Below are 19,149 nucleotides of genomic sequence, written 5' to 3' on the forward strand. Positions count from 1 at the left end.
TTAATTTAATACTTTTCCAGACGATCGCTAGTTACAATGAACTGAAGATCCAAGTAAATCTCTACTTTAGATATAAATTAATTTGGCAAATCATGAAGTAAATTTAATCTACATGATTTTCTCATTTAATAAGCCAATTTATTGAAACAATTTTATTAAATAAATTGTATAGACTTAAATAATGTAGTCCTTTGAAATTTGTTATATATGCAACATTTTAAACACATTGTTACTTAATTTAGTGAATTAGTCACACGATTAATTGAATTAGTGCATTAGTCACATGAAACATTTACTCACATTTTGAAAGCCCTTTTGTATATTTCACCAAAATATTTTTGGTGTCTAACACAATATTCGGATAGACATTTATATAGTTATTTCTTGGTAAAAATATTAATATCTTTTAAGATCACTGAATATTTATCGTTTGTTTTAATTTTTGGCTACCAAGTGGTAAGTTATGTACGTTCCCATATGTTATTTATTGTTTTGTTGTTTATTTATTTAAAGAATTTAATGCAAAATGAATTCGAAATCATTTATTAACGAATGTGAATCAACACCGAAGGCATCAACTCAGAACGAAACAGATGTATCTTTAACCATAAATAACCAAAAAGAGAGCGAAACAACTCCGAAAAAATCTGAAGTGCCGTCATATAATAACCCTCATCATCGAAAGGCGACCTTTGTAAGGTTAAAAAGCAAGCAAAGAAAAGAACTGAAGCATGCTTTGTCAAGAGGTATACCCAAAGAATATGCTTTGGCATGGATTCAAAATGTTTCAAAGGTTCAGCGAAGTCAGGAGCCGAAAAGAGATAATCAGGAGTCCGCAAAGATTATACAGGACTCGACAAAAACGAGTTTATCCTGAAGATAGCATCTAATTTCCAGCGAGTTAGACGCTCCTGCGCCAAGAAATTTAAATAAATACATTTTCAATAATCAACAGGACTCTATAACCTTTCTTTACTTATAAAGGGGTGAAAAGAACATAAAAAGTAGATCTAGATTGACTAGTTTAAATTAAATATTTATTGTAAAAGGTTTTTCGTCGGCTCAACTGGACAAACAGAAACTAAATTGATTTATACATCTTAGTCACTCGCATGTTTGTCCACTCAATTTTCGCAATAGCATTTTTCATAGCACATTGTGACCTTTTTCACAAATATTATCAATCATTTCTTAAGAAAATCACTCTTAATCTGTCGACTTCTCTTTATTGACGCATCGCCTTAACAAATCCAACTAAAAATTTCCAATCAACACAGACAACAGCCACATCCCGCTTAGGCAAACAGACGCAGTTCGTCGCGCGCCTCGATGCACTTGGGCGGCGATGGCGTCTCGAATTCGCCCAACTCGGCGTCGTAGTAGAGGGCCGCGCGGTAGGGACGCAGTTCCCACGGCACCTGCTGCTCCATGGTGGTCAGGTTGATGCCCAGATCCTCCAGCGTGGGCACTCCAGTCAGCACTTTATCGGTGACAGCCTCGCGCTCGATGCGTGCAGGATGCAGGCCGCCGATCGGGGCGCCGGGGCAGATCCAGCTGTTCAGCCTGGCCTTCAGCAGGAAGGTGGGGTCCCAGCGCATGTCGTAGCGCATGTAGCCCCAGCGCTTCTGGTCCTTGCGCATCAGGCGGTGGAACCAGTCGACCAGCTCGCTCAGCTGGTAGCGCTTGGGTCTGAAAAGGTTAACAGCAATTATTTGGAGGAATCTCACAAATTATGTAGTTCTGATACATTTTGTAGTTCTGATATAGAATTGGATAATTAAAGTATGCAATTTAAAAATAAACACAGAAATCTTTATGCTCTTCAATAATAAAGAAATCGTAATTAAACTAACATTATTCTTTTGCAGACAATTTCTGAACTATAATAATTTATAACCAGTGTTGGGGTGTACCTTGATTTATGTACCAAGGTACTTACTTAGGTTACAATTTATGTTACCTTATACCTTACCTAGGTAAAGATTTGATTTGTAATAAAAAAACTGGCTATGTTAGGTATTTATGTAGGTACTGAAATATATTTTGTTTGGTTTTCAAAAAGGCTTTATATCATTAACTTATTTTAATTTTCGCTAATATGCTTATAAAAATAGCATAATTTGAATACAAATAAAGTTAATTAAACCGCATGTGCATGATAAAATATGATTTTTTTACTTTTTTCTACAACCAGACTTAATAATATATATCATAATTTATCTACAACTTCTTGAGTATTAAAAAAATGATTAAAAATGTTTTTATTTTACCTTTGCTATACCTTTTACATTACCTAGATACTTTTCTTTTACCTTACCTAGGTACTTATTTTCACAAATACCTTTTACCAAAAAACTTGTACCTTTCCCAACACTGGTTATAATCAAAGCAATTAAAATTAAAGAGTAATTGCTTGTTGCTTTAAAAACAGTTTTATCAATTAAGCAGTAAACATGTAATTTAATGAAAATGTTACATAGTAAGCTTCTCGTTGGAGAGTTTGACTTACCCCACGGCCTGGTAGATGCGACCAGCGGAGTCCGGATCCTTGGCGGCATTGATGATGGCCTGGGCCACGTCCGAAACGTAAACGGGCTGCTTCACAGTCTTCTCGCCCTTGTGCCACAGCGGCATCGATCGGAACTGACGACGCCAGATGTGGGCGTAGTAGCGCAAGAAGCGATCCTCGGACCCGTAGATATCCGCCGGACGGATGATCGTGGCGTTGGGGAAGGCGTCGCGCACGCGCAGCTCACCCTCGTACTTGCTCTTCAGCCACTCACTGCCGCCTTTGACGAACAGATCCTGCGGATTGGCCTCCACGTTCAGGGAGGACAGGTGGATGAAGCGCTCCACTCCAGCCTCGCGGGAAATCCTAGAATAAAGACAACATTCGATTAGTAAAAGCTTACAAGACGCTAAGTTTCACTAGATTTTGTTTTCTATAAAGTATTTTGCCGAAAGACTATAACATTTCCTGAAAAGCTTTTTATTAATGGAAAATCTGTTTTTTTAGGGCCATTGTCTATTAATTAACTTCTATCCTACTGCATACACATAAAAACATTATTTCAAACTTGACTATGTCCATCAAATTCTTAATTAAATAGTTTTGTGTATCACGCCAGGGGTTACTTTTTATTTCTGAGTGAACATACATATTTCTTCACTCGTATATATATATATAAGTATATCTAACTAGATTTTAAAACAGATCTATTTTCTGTTGCGTTCAGTGCTTTTGTATTATTTATAAATGCTTATTGGATATTTCGTTGCTTTATAAGTTTATGGAAGTCAGGGCTTATTAAACAATTCAAGACTGCAGTTACACAATTAAATAACATTCAAATTCATTTCCTTTAAGTAAAATTTTCAAAACAGGACTGTTTGTCAAGTCAAATACCATAACATTTAGGTTCCTGCTGAACCATTAGACTTATTACAAGTATGTTTGATAAAGTATATAATATTCACCTGGCAATCCTTTCGGCTCCGTTGACATTGACATCCTTGTACTTGAAGTTCTTGGTCTCAAAGTCCCTGCCCACCAGATTGATGACCACGTTCGAGTGCTTGACGGCTTCGCGAATGGAGGCGGGATCCTCCAGGTTGTAGAAGTGGAACAGCACCTGGCCGAGATCGCCGGTGACCTTCAGGCGTATGACATCGGAATCGTCACCGCGGTAGGGCAGGATCATCTGGGTGCCGGATTTGCCCAGCTTATTGCACACATAGCGACCCACGAATCCGGTGGCTCCGAAAACCGTGGCCACAATCCCATTGAAACTGCTTCGTCCTCCAGTTCCGCGCTTCATGGCAGCCGGATTCGTGGTCTTCAGCGGACGCGGACCATCTTCCGGCGGAGCAGCGGCGGCGGAATATCCACGCAGGCACAGAACTCCAACCACGCCATTGCCATGGTGCTCTGAGTATCGGGAATTTAACCGAAAATGAACCAAAAATTAGCCACAACATTGGTGGCAGAACTCATATTACATAATTTGTTTGCCCGGATGTTTTTGCCCGCAGGCGACGCTACTCACTGGCCAGCTGGAGATTACGGGTTAGTACTATGGCGGCCATTTCGTACCGGCGCACTGGACCAACTCGATTGGGTAAATTAAACGCTTAAAATCCTATTTTATTTCGGGCAGTTTTGCTCCAAGCCAGTGTGACCGCGTCTCAACCATTAAAATATACCGTAGTGTGGTGACAGGTAATACTAAAAACATTATTTTAATATACCAAAAATAAGAGTGGCTCTTGTCAAATGTAGAGAAGAGTGTGGTTGCCAGACTGTTGAACAAGATCGGATTTAAGAAATAACGGACTATTTGCAGATTCATATTTTAAATCAAATTGAGCTAGTTTCAAAAAGATTTATTACAAACAATTCCATACAACATGTATTAAACTTAACAATTAATCTTTAAAATGTTTGTATTCATTTACCTATTATCTGTTGATAAATTGACTAATTTGTGGTTTTTTTTTTAATAAATATATGTGATATGAAAATTTTATTTTTAAGAAAGAATAAAGTAAGTTTACTAATTACCTTACAGTTTGGTTTGTTACAATTTAATAACCTTGTGATGGTTATCTTATTTAATCACTTGCTTAGCTGTTATTATAGTTGACAAATCTACTCAACTGGCTCTTAATTTATGAATAGTCTTGAACAAATAAGACGTAAGCTAACCGTGTCCCAGTTGAAATGGAACTGCCTTGACAGCCAGTCAAACCGCCGAGTTTTTATCTAATGTGCGTGGTTTAATTGCAATTTGCAGGCCCGCGGATCGCTTAATTCGGCACGGCCTGGGTTCTGTGGACAAAGAATTTAGTTAGTCGCCTTCGAGCTGTAAGCACGAGAGCATCGTACTAACAAAGTGCTATCTGTTCAAAATCTACCAAATAGGGATTAAGTGCCCTCATATCAACGTCGATAAGCAATCGAGTAAAAGTGAGCTTGTGGTAAAATTATTAATATGGATACACATTGTTGCGGTCGTAAATATAATACCTTCTAGAAAATCCGTCCTTTCATTCAACAATACCGGTAAACTAATTAGAACCGGGTCCAGAGTTTTCGAAAAGAATAAAATTTGTATATTTTACAATTTAAAGTAACTTAAAAATTTCTTGAACTTTGAATGTTACCAGCTCAATTTGTAAAAAGTTGCTTTAAATTTAATAAAAAATGCATCTAATTGTTAAAGTCAAAAATTAAAATACATATTTATATGTATTAATATGTATATGTATGTACAACTGTTTGCATAAAATATTTTCTTATATTATTATTATTATTATTACTATTATTATTATTATTATTTTTATTATTAATATTATTATTATTATTATTATTATTATTATTATTATTATTATTATTATTATTATTATTATTATTATTATTATTATTATTATTATTATTATTATTATTATTATTATTATTATTATTATTATTATTATTATTATTATTATTATTATTATTATTATTATTATTTATTATTATTTATTATTATTATTTTTCCTATTGAATCACCCTGTCTAAAAATAGTTGATTAAAAATAAATTTCGTAAAATTCTGGGACTATTTTATTGCAGACAGTTGTTTGTTTGATGAGCTATATCAGTGTGTTTGACAATAGTGGGCTTAATTCCGCATTGATTATCATACGTATGTACATACATATGTACATAAAAACCTATGTATGTACATATTCATATGTAAGCATCATAAACATGCCTAGATAACATCAAAACTTACACACGATCAGACATGCACATACAATCTATCTCGCGAAATACAAGCTTACCTGCTGCCCCCTTCTTTTCCTCTCTTTCTCCTTTATTTCTCTCTATCAGCTGATAACTTTCAACCTTCTCACGCACTTTTACACCCACACAATCGCTATCACCGTGCTTTTGCTCTCTCTCGCGTATTATTCTCCCCCTTCCTCCACCTTTCTACACACACACGTGCAGTCTTACGCTCACTTTCAATTCGCAGGCATTCCGTTTATGTTTTGCCGGCTGTGGTCGTTGCTATTGTTGCTTTTTTCCGCCATCTCTCTTTGCGTTTCATACCGTTAGAATAAGTACCACGATTTTGATATATTGTGAGCATATGTACCTTTCAAATAAACATTGTATTACTCTCATTTAGAAATTGTTTTTAACAGATTGATTTAAAATAATGGTAGTAATAAAAAAGTTAGGCTCTATAAATTTTACATGTCAAATTTTAATTAAATTATAATTGTAAGAAATTGTTTGTAAGAAAAAACGCTTCGAATTATACACCAGAACTTGTTAATACCCTGCTAAGTGTAAGCAAATACCCAAAAGTTTTATCAAACAATTGTTTAAAATAATTTGTTGAATAACAATATAAAATACATTTTCAATTATTAGAAAGTTGTTAAAATTGCATCAAACAGTTTTAACCACTTTTTAAAACACACTCCTGCTATTATTGGGAACAACAGATAGTGTACAAAGTCGTCGGCTTGCCAAATTCACTTGGCTTTCCCGTTGTACCTCAAATTAGTGTGCTATATATTTTGCGTCGGCTTTGGCGATCATTCGTATTTGAGCCGCGCTGCAGTAAACAACGCTAGGTAATTCGCTCCCGAAAATTCGCGCGTGTGCCTCAAAATATTTTAAATCGTGAACGTGCGTGTGTGTGAATATAATAACAATAATAAAATAGGAAAAGCTAATTTTCCTAAGCAATTTACAGTGCCGCGGCTATAAATAGCCAGCGTACGAGGAACGTACGCATTTTTCCGCTTATCAGAGTCTAAAAGACGGTAAATTTCCAGTTTTAAGCCAAAATCTCACATTTAGACGAAGGTGGTCTAGACTGATAAGAGGGTTTCGGCCTTGTTCTAATAATATTTGCCTACGTATCTGGGACCGGGATCCGAAAGCAGACCTTAATGCCGCAGTTTCAGATATGTGTAGATATATAGATGACTGATTCGTTAGCAGGCTGACTGTGAATCCATTTAGCAAGTGATTATTAAGACGCCTCGCGCCTCTTCGCACCGATGTGAAAAAATATGATCCCAAAAAATTACTAAAGCTAAATAACACCATCTGCGGGGTATAAAAATAAATTTGATCGAAATTAACGCTAATTATAGGTTATATCTGTCTACGATCCAACCGTCTCGGGGGCTAAGATTGAGCTAAAAACAAATTCTCACTCTAAGCTAATTCAATGCAAATTGATCCGGGCCTTGGCTCAAGTACTGAAGAACGCAGTTCCCAATGGAAAATTATAAACAATTAACCATCCGTTAGTTGTGGAAAATATAAACAAACAGAATGGGTCAAAATAATAGTGGTTGCCTTTAAAAATAGGGTTTTCAAAATAATAACGTTATTATAGTATTAGCATCATAATTAAATTAACAGACTAAAAAGATCAAAGTCCACCAAAAAGAGAAAATATATCACTTCCACCTAGAAGTTCACGTTACCTAAAAAAAAATTTTTGCTTTAATTAAAAAAAAGAGTAGAGTTTTGGTAGTTATGTAAATGCATTTCAAGAAATAATCGCTAAAATATTTTAATATATAAAATTTTGACCGCAAGTGTATGTTTATATTTTATTCAATTTTTTTTTTCCAAAGGCGAGTCATTAAGTGTAATTGAAGTGGGTCTTTAGTAATCAGCATTAATATCAATTTGTGTATTATTTTAATGGGTTTATATATCATCAAAAAATCTCATTCCACTTGATCAGGTTTCTGATGAGGATGCCAGGGAAAGTGCTTTGCTGGGCGTTTCATTCATGGATTTATAGGCGCAGATCTCACGTAGATCGTGGTGCATAAAACTGTAATTAAAATTTTTACACTTCTTGTTTATTTTAATGGGAACATTTCATTGAATTGTGGGCCTCAGCTTATATTATGTACAGGTGGTCAGGGCTGTGCAGTTTTATCTACAACTATATTAAGAAAAGAAATTGCATAAGCGTATTGAGTTTCATTATTACGATTTAGACAGGCAGAAGTCAGACGAAAGTCAGTTAATAACAGAAACACAGCGTATTAGAAAATAAAGAAAACTTAATCCTAGTCAACAATTATGTGTATTAATATTTTGTTGTCAAGATAATTATCGTTAATAACTTTTCGAAACGAATTATTTTGAACTGTTGATAGTAAAAATTCGAGTTTGTATCTTTGCATAGTCTTTAAATATATAACGATGTTAATTCTAGATTTTCAAAACCTACTGAACTAATATTGAAATTTTCCTAACTTACCTAGCAACATTTGCCGGTAGCAACATGTTTCCTTATCAACAATTCCTCATCGAATCCACCGTCTAGCGATGGTATTTTTACCCACCTGATGCCGAGTTGTTTTCGATATTGTTTCAAAATCGTTCTTATCAGTAGAGCTGTCCAATTCCCATATAATCACATGAGGGCGAGATAGCAATAGGTGGCTAGACAACTATCTCTGTCTGCTTATCAGGTGTCTGCTTTTGGCGCGTTAGAAAAGTGTTCAAATATGCCTCATAGGCAATAGCTAATTGCCAACGACAACAAAGCAATAAAATATTGGCAGCACACTTTGTCTACATCCCAGTGATCGGCAATAACAATATTGATAGATTTTTAAAATAAATCAAGCTTGTTTTCTATTCCCCTTGTGCATTACAAATTCTAAAAGCATCGGCGACCTTGTCATTGTGTCTGAAATGGTCAAAAATATTAGATAGGTGCTGTTGGTGGCTTAAAAAACAGGCCAGGGACCCGCATAGGAAGTATTTTTTTAATTCAATTTCGAAATCTACGCAAAAATCAAAGTACAAATGGTTTTTGTTGCCAAGTTCAATTTGTATGCAGGCAACGGCCCAAACGAAAAATCAAATAAACCAACAAACAGAATTTATGCACCTGATGGCAAATCAAAATAAAAAAAGCAAATGTTATTGGTCCCAAATTTTATTGCATGCCTCTCGCATTTTGTTGGTGCTTTCAATTGATGAAGTGAGTTGTAGTATTGATCTAATTGACAATCAAGTTGTCAACTTTTGGCGCAGATTTACGATCTGGGTTTTACGAAAACAAACAAAGTCCGGATTCCGAGGACAATCAAATATTTCGGTAGGTCGTTAAAAGTAAAGAGAACAAGTGAAAAGAGTAAATTCAAAATTAATTGAAATACTTAAATATATTTTCGAAAGCTTTTTCTAATCAAAAGATCATGTACCATTTTGATTAATTCAAAATAAAATTCAATATTAGTGTTGTCTTACATATACCAAAATTCAAATTTTTATTATACTTAGCCGCAAAAAAATGTTTTTTGTTCTTCATTCCTTTTAAAGAATAATTGCTCCTTTCAAATAAATATTGGCTAACTTTATTTCAAAGTTTATTTATTCGTTTACATTTTAAGTTCCAAACAAATTGTAAATTATAAACTTTGTTGATTTTGCTACAGTTCAAGGCTTAAAATGCACATTCCATTTATATCACACCATGTTTTATCTCGAGGATCACTTTCTTATCTTCTTTATCCCCTAGCAACTACACCAACAATAAGCGAACTAAGGTTTCCCATGCCTCAGTATCTGTATTTGTATCTCCGCTTATCTTTTGTTATCTTGTGTTCGAGCCCCTGTTCCATTACCTCCCACAAACCACCGCCCTCCTCCAATTTCCAATGAAAATGAAATCAAATTGAGGAAATGAACATTTAGCGGCTGTCGCAAGTGGAACAACTGGGAGATACATATACTATGTGGACATCCCCCTATATATATTTGTCTATGGGGAGTATCTAAATTGTTTGTTGCTACCTGTCCAGTAGTATCTTGTTAATTGTATTTGAACAATGTCTCTGCTGGATGTATGGGAAACATTCGATTGTTTGCTGGGGTGCACAATCTAGTGCCCCCGAGGCGCCATTTAGCGCTTTTGTACTTAGCTTCTAATTACAAGCCTCCTATATGGGGGTACTAAAACAATAGATTATATCATTTGATCGATTCCAATTATTCGCTATTGCACGTGTGACAATTTGGAATGCAATTGGCTCATTTAAAAGTCGACACCGTGCAGGGGAGGCTTGCATCATTTAATAGAATATAATGATTGCTGATAGTGTTCATTTGCGTAGTATATTTATTGAGCATTCCAGATGGAAGCGACGGATATAAATCAGGAATTGGTTTGGACTTTAATAAATTCAGCTAAGATTTATTGCAAAAACAGTGATCTCAGGCATCACCCATCTGTTTGAAAAATCACTGTTGTAATTAAAATGTCAGTAGAATCTTGGCAACCCTTATTTTAAAATTATGTTATTATGTTGTAAAAAATCAAAGGAAAAATGTGATTTTAATTACTCCCTTAGTCCTTGTAACTTTTAGACCGTCCATTTGGATTAACCGAAAAGACAATCACAACGCGACATGTTCCACGATAATTACTTTACTAGAGGGCATTTAGCCATTACAAATGGTCAACCGAATAGGGTTCAACCTTGGGGTTACATTACGGCAAACAAAACCTGGGGAGGCCAACAAACAATCGGTAGCCATATATCCACGATCACGTAAAGTTACGTCAATGTCGCAGGCGATCGAAGCGATCGATTCGACGAGATACGCTGAGGTAGCCACAGGTAAAACGAGCCCATTTTGCATCTTCATTTGCATGCAACCCAGGAGAAGCTCAGACCCAGGCCCATGCCCACATGATGATGATCATGATATCGATTTGCATACCAGGTTGGCATGGGCTGAACCCTAAATATGGCAGGTTCAGCGCGGTTCAGTGCAGTATCGCTCCTAAATGGTTCGGTTCGTTTAAACCGCTTGGACACTTGAACTTGACACAGTTCCGATCGGTTTTACTAATTAAATGGCTAATAAAAGGTGTTCTGTCTATTGATAGATGTGACGGCAGTTTTTTGCTAGTTCTAATAAGTGATAATTAACGGTTCATCCCTTTTCGTGTAAGAAATTTGTTTTGATAATATTTTTTAATCTGATTAGCTACTTATGGAAATGCTTATAATATAATTTGATCGAAAAGTCAAACCAAATAAGTGATCAATATTTGTACCCAAAGTATTTCATGTTTAAAAAAAATCATTTTTAATGTGAAATTTATGAAATACCCTTTTGAAATTCGATTTATTACCGACTAAAGCTGCTAAAGTTAAATTAAATATCACAAATTTTCCAATAAGATGGAATGACGATTGACAAGTTGATAAACATGCAAATTGTAAATTTGTATAAGCAATAAATTAAGTCAATTATATAGATCACACCTACGAGGGTTCGTTGTCAAGTTGTGACCTCCCCGACATGTATTTCCGCAAAGTATCGAATATTTAAGCAATCACTTCTCACCCACTTTCGATGCCCTCTTACAGACAATGCCGGTGAAAGAGATACTTCAGCGGTGCAGGCCGATCCCGCTGTACACGGTGCTGGTGCTATCGATCTGCTACTTCGTGCTCCAGCTGATCCTCAGCCACTTGACGCACGGACTCACTCTACTGATGGCATCCCATCACATGTTGTGCAACATTTTCGCACTCGGCGGCTGCATCATCACAATTAAGGTAAGTGGAGCAACCTGTTTGTACACTGAAAAACATTTTGTTGATTATTGATTTGTAAATTAAAAATAAGATCTCAAATCGAAAATATTTATGCACTACATATCTTATATTCTCTCACCTTTAATTGCTATCGAATAAATTTAATAATATAAATATAAAGTTTGTTATATTAAAGCAAAATTTAAAAATATAATATATGTAATGACAGCTAGCAAATGATTCTTTCCGTTAAACCATTTTTAATGAAACTAAACAAACAAATTTACAAAATAAGTTATTTCACAAATACTTTTCCAAAAAGACAGCAAAAAGTATTTTTTTTTTTGGCTATAAATATATATATATATAATATCTTAAACCAAAATATTTTTCTCTGATTGTTTTCAAAAAATAATTGTGTTGCCAGAGCAGTTTGACTTATTTTGCTTGGCGGTTTTAATTTTTGTTTTTGGCCAGGAAATGTCGCGTGCTGGTGCAAAGTCGAATCAGATGCTGGTGCATTGAACTTTTATTGTGGCCAGCAAAAAATGTATCGAACGCATTCCAAACACCTTTTTTACTTTGCGCAGAACTGGTTTTGTTTGGGGCTTTACTTCGATAATTTATGTCCAAATTTTTGAAATTTTTATCTCTTGGGAGTGGTTTTTTTGGTTAATATTTGGGCTTATCGGTCAATTTGGTCACGGTTTTTGTTGGGCTTATCAGCTGATTGCTGTGTAATTGGCTACTCAAGTGAAATGCCTATATCTACACAGCTGGTGACATGAAATAGGTTGATTACACGGAGATATCGTACAAAGTGTAGTCATACTCAGTTTCTATGTTCAGATTAGTTCAAATGGGAAACTAATTTATGAGTATCGTTTGGTAGATTGCAAAAATGGCAATATATGTTAGATAAATAAGTTAGGGATAGAAAGGATTCCATTCAATTGATTGATTTTGAGTTTGTGTTCTAATTTTAGTTTTAAAAAAGAATTTCAGAAAAGAAACTTAATATCTGTTCTTTTTGACTACTAAAACAAATTTCAAATAAACTAAAAGTTGAATGTGTAGCTTTAAAGTTTTTACTTATGAAAATCATTAAAAAACATTTTTGAAATAATTTTTAAACGATTCTTGAAACAATTACCCATAGTTTAACTGCTTTTTTTCCAATATAAACTTCTTCCCTTTTTTTGTTAAAATATTATTTGCAGTTTTACAATATATATTGTTAATATTGCAACTTAAATAATCAATATCTAATCAAATGCGTTGACATTGCTTAATCTATCTTTCTTCATTTCTAATTTGCTACGAAATAATTTAAATTCAAGGTGAATACTTCCATAAGCAAAATGTCCGACTAAAAATTTATGGAGCAGCCAAAGCTAATATTTTGTTATTGAATGGATGCAAAAATCGTTGCCGCCACGGGAAAGCGTGCCAAGCACGTTTCGCAAAAGACAAAGACGAGGCCCAAAACGGCAGAAAGCAAACCAGACTTGGCCAAAATCGCAGAGTTACAGACCAGAAATCGAAAGCTTCCAAACAGTTGACGGTGCTGTAGGTGTGGACAGTTGTGGACAGTTGTGTGGGCCGATTCCGAGCTTATATAATGGAGCAGACGGACGATCAGCGGAGCGTTTAAATAGCTGCCAACAACAATTGTTGATGGGCCAATGCCAATTGTTATGATTTGGCTTAGAAAGCATGACGATGTTTACACTTTTCCATTTGATTCTATTCCTATTCGACGTTTTTGGACAACAGTTGTAAAAAATTGGACAATAACAATTAATGTTGTCTATACAACATAGACTTTATTGGCTCAATAAGTAAAAGTACACGGAAAATGATTAAAATTTATTCTAATACATTACAATGGAATGTACTTCATTTGAAACCAAACCGTGAAAGTCACCAAATAGCGTCTGAAAAAAGTTATAAAATGTGGGAGATGTTTTTTTACCTTCCCTGAACTAAAACTTTTCAATAATTGGGATAAAATTCCCAATTTTATAACCCTGTATTTTCATTTTTGTGCTATAACATGAAAGTTCTTTTATTGCTAAATTGTCTTTTTTCAACCAATAAACTATTTAATTAATTGTTATTGTCATTCTTTTTGAAATCTTTCAGCATAGTAAAAAAAAGCCGGATCCTCAAAATCCGATCCCCAAATCAGACCCAGACCAAGGTCAACGTTAACGGCAATGGATCGGGAGTGGTTGTTAACCTGGCCGAAACGGAGGCCCAAAAACGGGCTAAACGGGAGTGCCGTGAGCAAAAGCTACGTAATACCTTTGGTTGGGCCAGGATCGATATACTTACCATGCTGATTGTGTTCATTATCCTGGCGTCGTTATCCTTTTCCCTGGTGGTGGAGGCCTTGCAAACACTCGTTCACATCGACCATCAAGATACGATGCACCTACCGATTCCAATGATGATGCTCGGCTTTGTGGGCCTAGTCCTGAATGGACTTACATATCTGCTCATTGGCGGATACACGCTGCATCAGGGCAGCTTTCTGCACCTGACTCCCGGCGGAAACGTGGTGCTTGAGCGTCCCATGTCCAGCAATCTGGATCTGTCCCTCACTCCAATGCAAAGGCAACTCAGTAAATCCCGAAATGATCGTCACTTACGCGAGGAATTGGAGGCGGAGGTGGGTAGTGTTTACTTCGCCACCAAACGTCAGGGAGCAGTGGAAATGCTGCGCGATGTGTCCAGTACCATATTTGTGATCGTTTGTGTCCGCAATCGTCTATGTGGCGGAGGATGAGCAGCATACTGCCAAGTTTATTGATCCCGTGCTCTCCATTTTCTCTTGTATCCTGCTCGTGACGCTCAGCTATCCCTACAGTAAGTAAATATTATCCAAATTATATTATATTATATAAAACCACAAAAGAATTTTATATTCATAATGAATAGGTCATTCTGATCAACTTTTGATATCAGCTCAATATGTCAATTTCTAGAAGATATCTTAAACAACAGCACAACTATTTTTGTAAAAGATACAAATTGGTTTTAATTGTCTTTTTAACAGTTTTTTATTTACAATACTAAAATTAAGAGCCTTTTAACAATTTGTTATTTTAAATACTAACAATAATGTTTTCGATAGCATAATTAACATAATCTTTTTCATTTTATAAATGATCTTGTCTAAAATTAAACTATTTGTTATATCTTTTATAGTGAAAGAATCCTGCCTGATCCTGCTACAAACAATTCCGGGTTCCATCGATCTGGAGATCTTTGAGAGGACACTGGTCATTAAATTCCCGGAGATTATCAGTTACCATGATCTGCACATATGGCAGTTGGCCGCCCATCGATACGTGGCCACCATTCACATCCAGTTCCAGAATCCCAAACTCTACCTCAAGATCATCGAACAGGTGCGGGCATATTTCCATGATCAGGGTATCGGAGCGGTCACCATCCAACCGGAGTTTTATCCGTCCACCAATAAAAATGCCTCTGCCTCGCTGGAATGCCTGATGCAATGTCAGGCAGCGGAATGCATTGAAAAAGTTTGTTGCCGGGACTCCCGCACCGATCTCCGTGAGGTTTGCGATGCTCCCGGAGGCCGTAAGTCATCTACTCCAACCAAATGTCAAGGCGATGGCCACGATCATGGCATGGGAAAATCGAAATCCTGCGCCGAACTGAGCGCAGTGGTTGTGGAGAAACCCAAGGAACTGAATGCAGCCCAGTTGTTAAAGGGCCAAGATCAGGAAGTGGCCAAATCCATGCCCAAACTGCAACATACACCGTCGGATGCTGAATCGACCTGTTTGGGTACATCCAAATCAAATGACAGTCCACCTCCTCGAACGAGTAGCGATTGATTCACCTTAAATAACCAAGTATTGAATCAAGGCTTAACGATTTTAGCTAGTTCTTAAGTTAGTTTACGAATTTGCCATATATCTGTTGGAGCTCTTTTTTTAAAACTAGACGCCTACGAAGCACTGGTAGGCCACGCTTGATCACAACAGATGAGAATTCAGTAAAATGTAAGCAAAGAGTTTCAGTTCAATTTCAATACTAAGTTTTAACCAACTTATTTTCGATCATGTTTTAATTTTAAGAAATTTTAATCTTTTAATCCTAGAATCACTTAAAATAAAAGGTTATAATCAGGGGCTGTTTTCTCCCCACTCTTGTGTCAACGAACTACATTTTGCCCACCAGTGCAATTAGTTTACGAATAATTTGTTTTAAGGTACATTTACTATGTATATGTTGTACTATATAAGTCTTAAACATTTACAACCGAAAGATTACAAAAAATATATCAACTTGACGTGTCATTAACTAAACAATCTTTTCTTTGAACTATAAATACGTGGGTATAAAAATATTTGGATAGGTGTCTTGTAAGTCTGCTTAAGTAGTTTTGAAGCACACAGTCTGTTAACAATAGGGTCCTCTCAAAGGTACCGCGGCGGGCATAAGAACATTTAACAATGTCCCATATCGGACAGGTCAGTTAGATAAGGCCGTAATTAAATAGAGCATTTGTGATTCACTGGGGGGCATAACTTGACTACTTGTCCTCGCTTCCGCCCAGCAGGTACTCCAAAGCGAAGAGCCGTATAATCAGTGCCAGGTTGTCCGTCGTCGCATAATCAATCACACTGGCGTTATCATCCGGCGTATGCCAGACACTTGGAAAGGGCACCGGAATGAGGTGCAGCACCGGTACATTTCGCCGCAGGAAGGGTATGTGATCGTCCTCGATGTAGGAGGATCGCATGGCCTGCGACTGGAAGTAGCGTGTGGGATCGCGCTGGGAAACTCCACTGTTGGCATAGCGCTCCAAGAGCTGCAACTTGGCCAGCCTTGTTTCAACTGACTGCATGCGCATGTACCAGGACTCGGTGTTCTCGAAGAAGCTGTAGAAGGCGGGATCGGGGGCTCCCAAAAGATCCAGTAGCACCAACATGTCTATCCTGTTCAGTTTCTTTTCGTTGTGCCACTTTTTAGCCAGGTGTCGGGCTCCGTAAATGGAATCCTTTGGTCCCCATTCCTTGAAGGCCTCCTCGCCATCAAAGAACAAGAGCATCAAACTGAGTTTGCTTTTCTTGAGGGGCTTAAGTTGCTCCTGCAGCACATGGGCCAGATTCAGGAGCATGGCACAGGGCACTGCTGAGTCGGTGGCCCCCAGGAATTCCACTCCCGGCATGTACTTGCTATCGTAATGGCAGGCCAGCACCAGGAATCGCTCTGCGTTTGGATTCAGGGTGGCTATGATGTTGTGAAAATGCAATTTTCCCTTGATGGGAGCTTCATCGTGGAAACTGTTCACCTCCACGTCCCAGTCCAGATCCCTCAAGCTCCGGCTTATGTACTTCCGTACAAGGCTGTGGTTTCCCGAGCCCACAACTCGGGGTATCAAGATATTGTCGATGGCCTCCCTTAGATGCAGTTTATCGGACAGATTGCTGTACTCCAGAAAGCGGGATTCGGAAAGCTCACTGGGATTGTAGGATATCTGTTGGGAGTAAAGAAGACATAGGTTTAGGAGGCAGCTGGAAAGGTGTAACCTCTGTTGACCTGCGAGCGCCCCACGAGATTATCCTTGAGTTGCACGGTACCCTTGGCCAAGGTGGCTATCAAAGCCGTCTGCACGCACAGCGTCCAAATTCTAGTGGTTCGTTGGAGCATATTTAAACGACTGACTAAAGACTACGTGGCCGAGTATTTTGTTTTGATGTGTGGGAGTGTTTTGCCCCAACAGGTGGTTCCGATCAATAGCGGCAAGTGTGTGGAGTTCCAAGGACGTGCGTCTGCGGCACGAGTTTGCAGCAGACTGCGGCATGTGCTGGGAAATATCTGCCGTGGCTAGTAATTTATCATTTTAGCAAGCTGTTCGTGGAAACTTGTGTTTGGCAAAAAACAACAAACCATAGGCGTAGCAAAAGGGGCTTAGATTGTTTAACAGTGTTAAATATTTCAAAATAAAACTTCTTATTTTGGTGAGTCATTCTTGTTATTTACTATATTTAATACGTTTTGGGATATTCCTATAATAAATAACTAATTGGTATTTTTAGAAAGCCAATTTAAAGGTAATTCTACCCCCACTAAAGAAGTAGTTATGTTTACGCCCATGCTGTTAGAACAGCTGCTTTTCAGCTTGAACAGGTGGCAACGCTAGGCGTTAACAGGTGGCAGCACCATAAATAAGTAATCGGGCACTAGAAACATATAATGGTTTTTTTCGAAGGGCAACCTAATGTAATATTTTTTATGGATACGATACAATATTGAAAGTTTCGAATATTTTAAGGTCAATTATAGACCATTTAAAAAATTTGTTGATAAGATAATGATTTGTGGCGTATAACCTTGTAATTTAACAAGATGAAATCTTAAGCTTATTTATATTAGTTAGTTTGTGTTTTAAATTAAATTCTCTCTAAAAGTACTGTCTCATTTGTTCTCTTTTAATCCCACCTCCACATAAATAAAGCCCCAAAAATTGTATATTTTAAGTAAGTTCCACTTCTAACCTTAGGAATATCCACCAACTCGAAACAAGCGCCCAGATTGTAGATCTTTTTGCGGGGCCTTGGCAGAAATCTCTTGACAGTCTCCATCAGGGAATAATTTCTTAGTAGCACACGCATTTTCACTTATTTATGTCTTTTTTAATACAAATTATGCACACAGAACACTTGACAACTCGCTTTCCACGCCGTTATCGAAACTTATGCAATGGAAAACGATTACACACGGTTTACAGGCGACTTTCTCCTCCCTCGCGGGCATGTAAACATTTGTATATGTATAGTATGTATGTACAAGAGTGCTTTGCCGACCTATGGTTAATGGAAATGGGGAAAACAGTCCGGGTGAATGAGGATTAGTCCGCTTTGGAGGCCTTGGAACCGGATGCTCCGAAGTAGGCCCTGTAGATATAAAGTGCCAGAGCGATGTGCAATGATACGACCGCTCCCACGGCAGCTGCTATATTGACTTTGACTTCCGAAATGTCGAGGAATCGATCCAGAACGAAACCTTTCAGGACGAAGAAAGTGAGCACGGGCAGGAAAACGATGAGCATGCAATAGTACAGGACCGTCTTGAACGAGCTGTAGTCCTGCGAGTCCTGGGCATCCAAAATAAACAAGGGATTAGCTAGCCGGCATTGGAACCCATGAAGTTACTTACGTGCGATTGCTGGCGGCCTTGTTTCAGTCCTCCACCGTTGCCACCGGTGCTCTTCTTAGTTTTATTCGACATTTTACTAGCTATATTAAACCAGGGTTAATTGAAAAAAGCAATAATTTCTTTTAATTTCGTTTTTTGCTTTGGCCTGCCATTCGGTTATCAGAAATATTTGAGAAATCACAAGTCACATGATAAAATGGTAGTACCGTTCGAAACAGCAAATATACCAAAAGATACCGTAGATATTCGATTATTCGTTTTGTAACAAATAATTTAAATTATTTTAATTATTAATTTATTTTTGTTTTTTTTTGGTTTTAAGTTCACGGTCACGCTGCCTTTTTAACGTTAAGTTCAA

General features: G+C 37.1%; 4 protein-coding genes and 1 long non-coding RNA gene across 6 annotated transcripts; 2 read left to right on the forward strand and 3 right to left on the reverse strand.

The window, feature by feature from the left end:
• The first annotated feature begins 317 nt into the window (after nt 1-317).
• Nucleotides 318-965, forward strand: LOC128260095 (uncharacterized). The gene is made up of 2 exons (XR_008268108.1): nt 318-456; nt 514-965. It is a non-coding gene; the product is annotated as an uncharacterized LOC128260095 (long non-coding RNA).
• Nucleotides 966-1,206: 241 nt separating this feature from the next.
• Nucleotides 1,207-4,210, reverse strand: LOC128260082 (NADH dehydrogenase [ubiquinone] 1 alpha subcomplex subunit 9, mitochondrial). The gene is made up of 4 exons (XM_052992789.1): nt 4,047-4,210; nt 3,478-3,928; nt 2,510-2,875; nt 1,207-1,689 (listed from the first exon to the last, which is right to left on the reverse strand). Exons 1-4 carry the CDS (start codon nt 4,084-4,086, stop codon nt 1,296-1,298), a joined length of 1,251 nt encoding a protein of 416 aa, XP_052848749.1. The 5' UTR covers nt 4,087-4,210; the 3' UTR covers nt 1,207-1,295.
• Nucleotides 4,211-4,986: 776 nt separating this feature from the next.
• Nucleotides 4,987-15,937, forward strand: LOC128260078 (proton-coupled zinc antiporter SLC30A1). Its single transcript, XM_052992784.1, is given in 6 exon segments — nt 4,987-5,062; nt 11,421-11,612; nt 13,737-13,775; nt 13,777-14,352; nt 14,354-14,462; nt 14,805-15,937. Coding segments are annotated over 5 exon segments (1,569 nt in total). The 5' UTR covers nt 4,987-5,062; nt 11,421-11,423; the 3' UTR covers nt 15,461-15,937.
• Nucleotides 15,827-18,268, reverse strand: LOC128260086 (glutaminyl-peptide cyclotransferase). 2 transcript variants are annotated; one of them, XM_052992794.1, is made up of 2 exons: nt 18,131-18,268; nt 15,827-17,109 (listed from the first exon to the last, which is right to left on the reverse strand). In XM_052992794.1, the coding sequence occupies exons 1-2, from the start codon at nt 18,245-18,247 to the stop codon at nt 16,162-16,164; spliced, it is 1,065 nt and encodes a 354-aa protein (XP_052848754.1). In that variant the 5' UTR covers nt 18,248-18,268; the 3' UTR covers nt 15,827-16,161. The 2 variants fall into 2 exon arrangements, with proteins under 2 accessions (XP_052848754.1, XP_052848755.1); XM_052992795.1 differs by lacking the exon at nt 18,131-18,268 and adding an exon at nt 17,172-17,901.
• LOC128260092 (vacuolar ATPase assembly integral membrane protein VMA21 homolog) lies at nt 18,247-18,984 on the reverse strand. Its single transcript, XM_052992803.1, has 2 exons — nt 18,792-18,984; nt 18,247-18,729 (listed from the first exon to the last, which is right to left on the reverse strand). The coding sequence occupies exons 1-2, from the start codon at nt 18,861-18,863 to the stop codon at nt 18,484-18,486; spliced, it is 318 nt and encodes a 105-aa protein (XP_052848763.1). The 5' UTR covers nt 18,864-18,984; the 3' UTR covers nt 18,247-18,483.
• Nucleotides 18,985-19,149: the final 165 nt, after the last annotated feature.

This window comes from Drosophila gunungcola (genome assembly GCF_025200985.1).
Source record: "Drosophila gunungcola strain Sukarami chromosome 3L unlocalized genomic scaffold, Dgunungcola_SK_2 000014F, whole genome shotgun sequence".
Taxonomy (NCBI): domain Eukaryota; kingdom Metazoa; phylum Arthropoda; class Insecta; order Diptera; family Drosophilidae; genus Drosophila; species Drosophila gunungcola.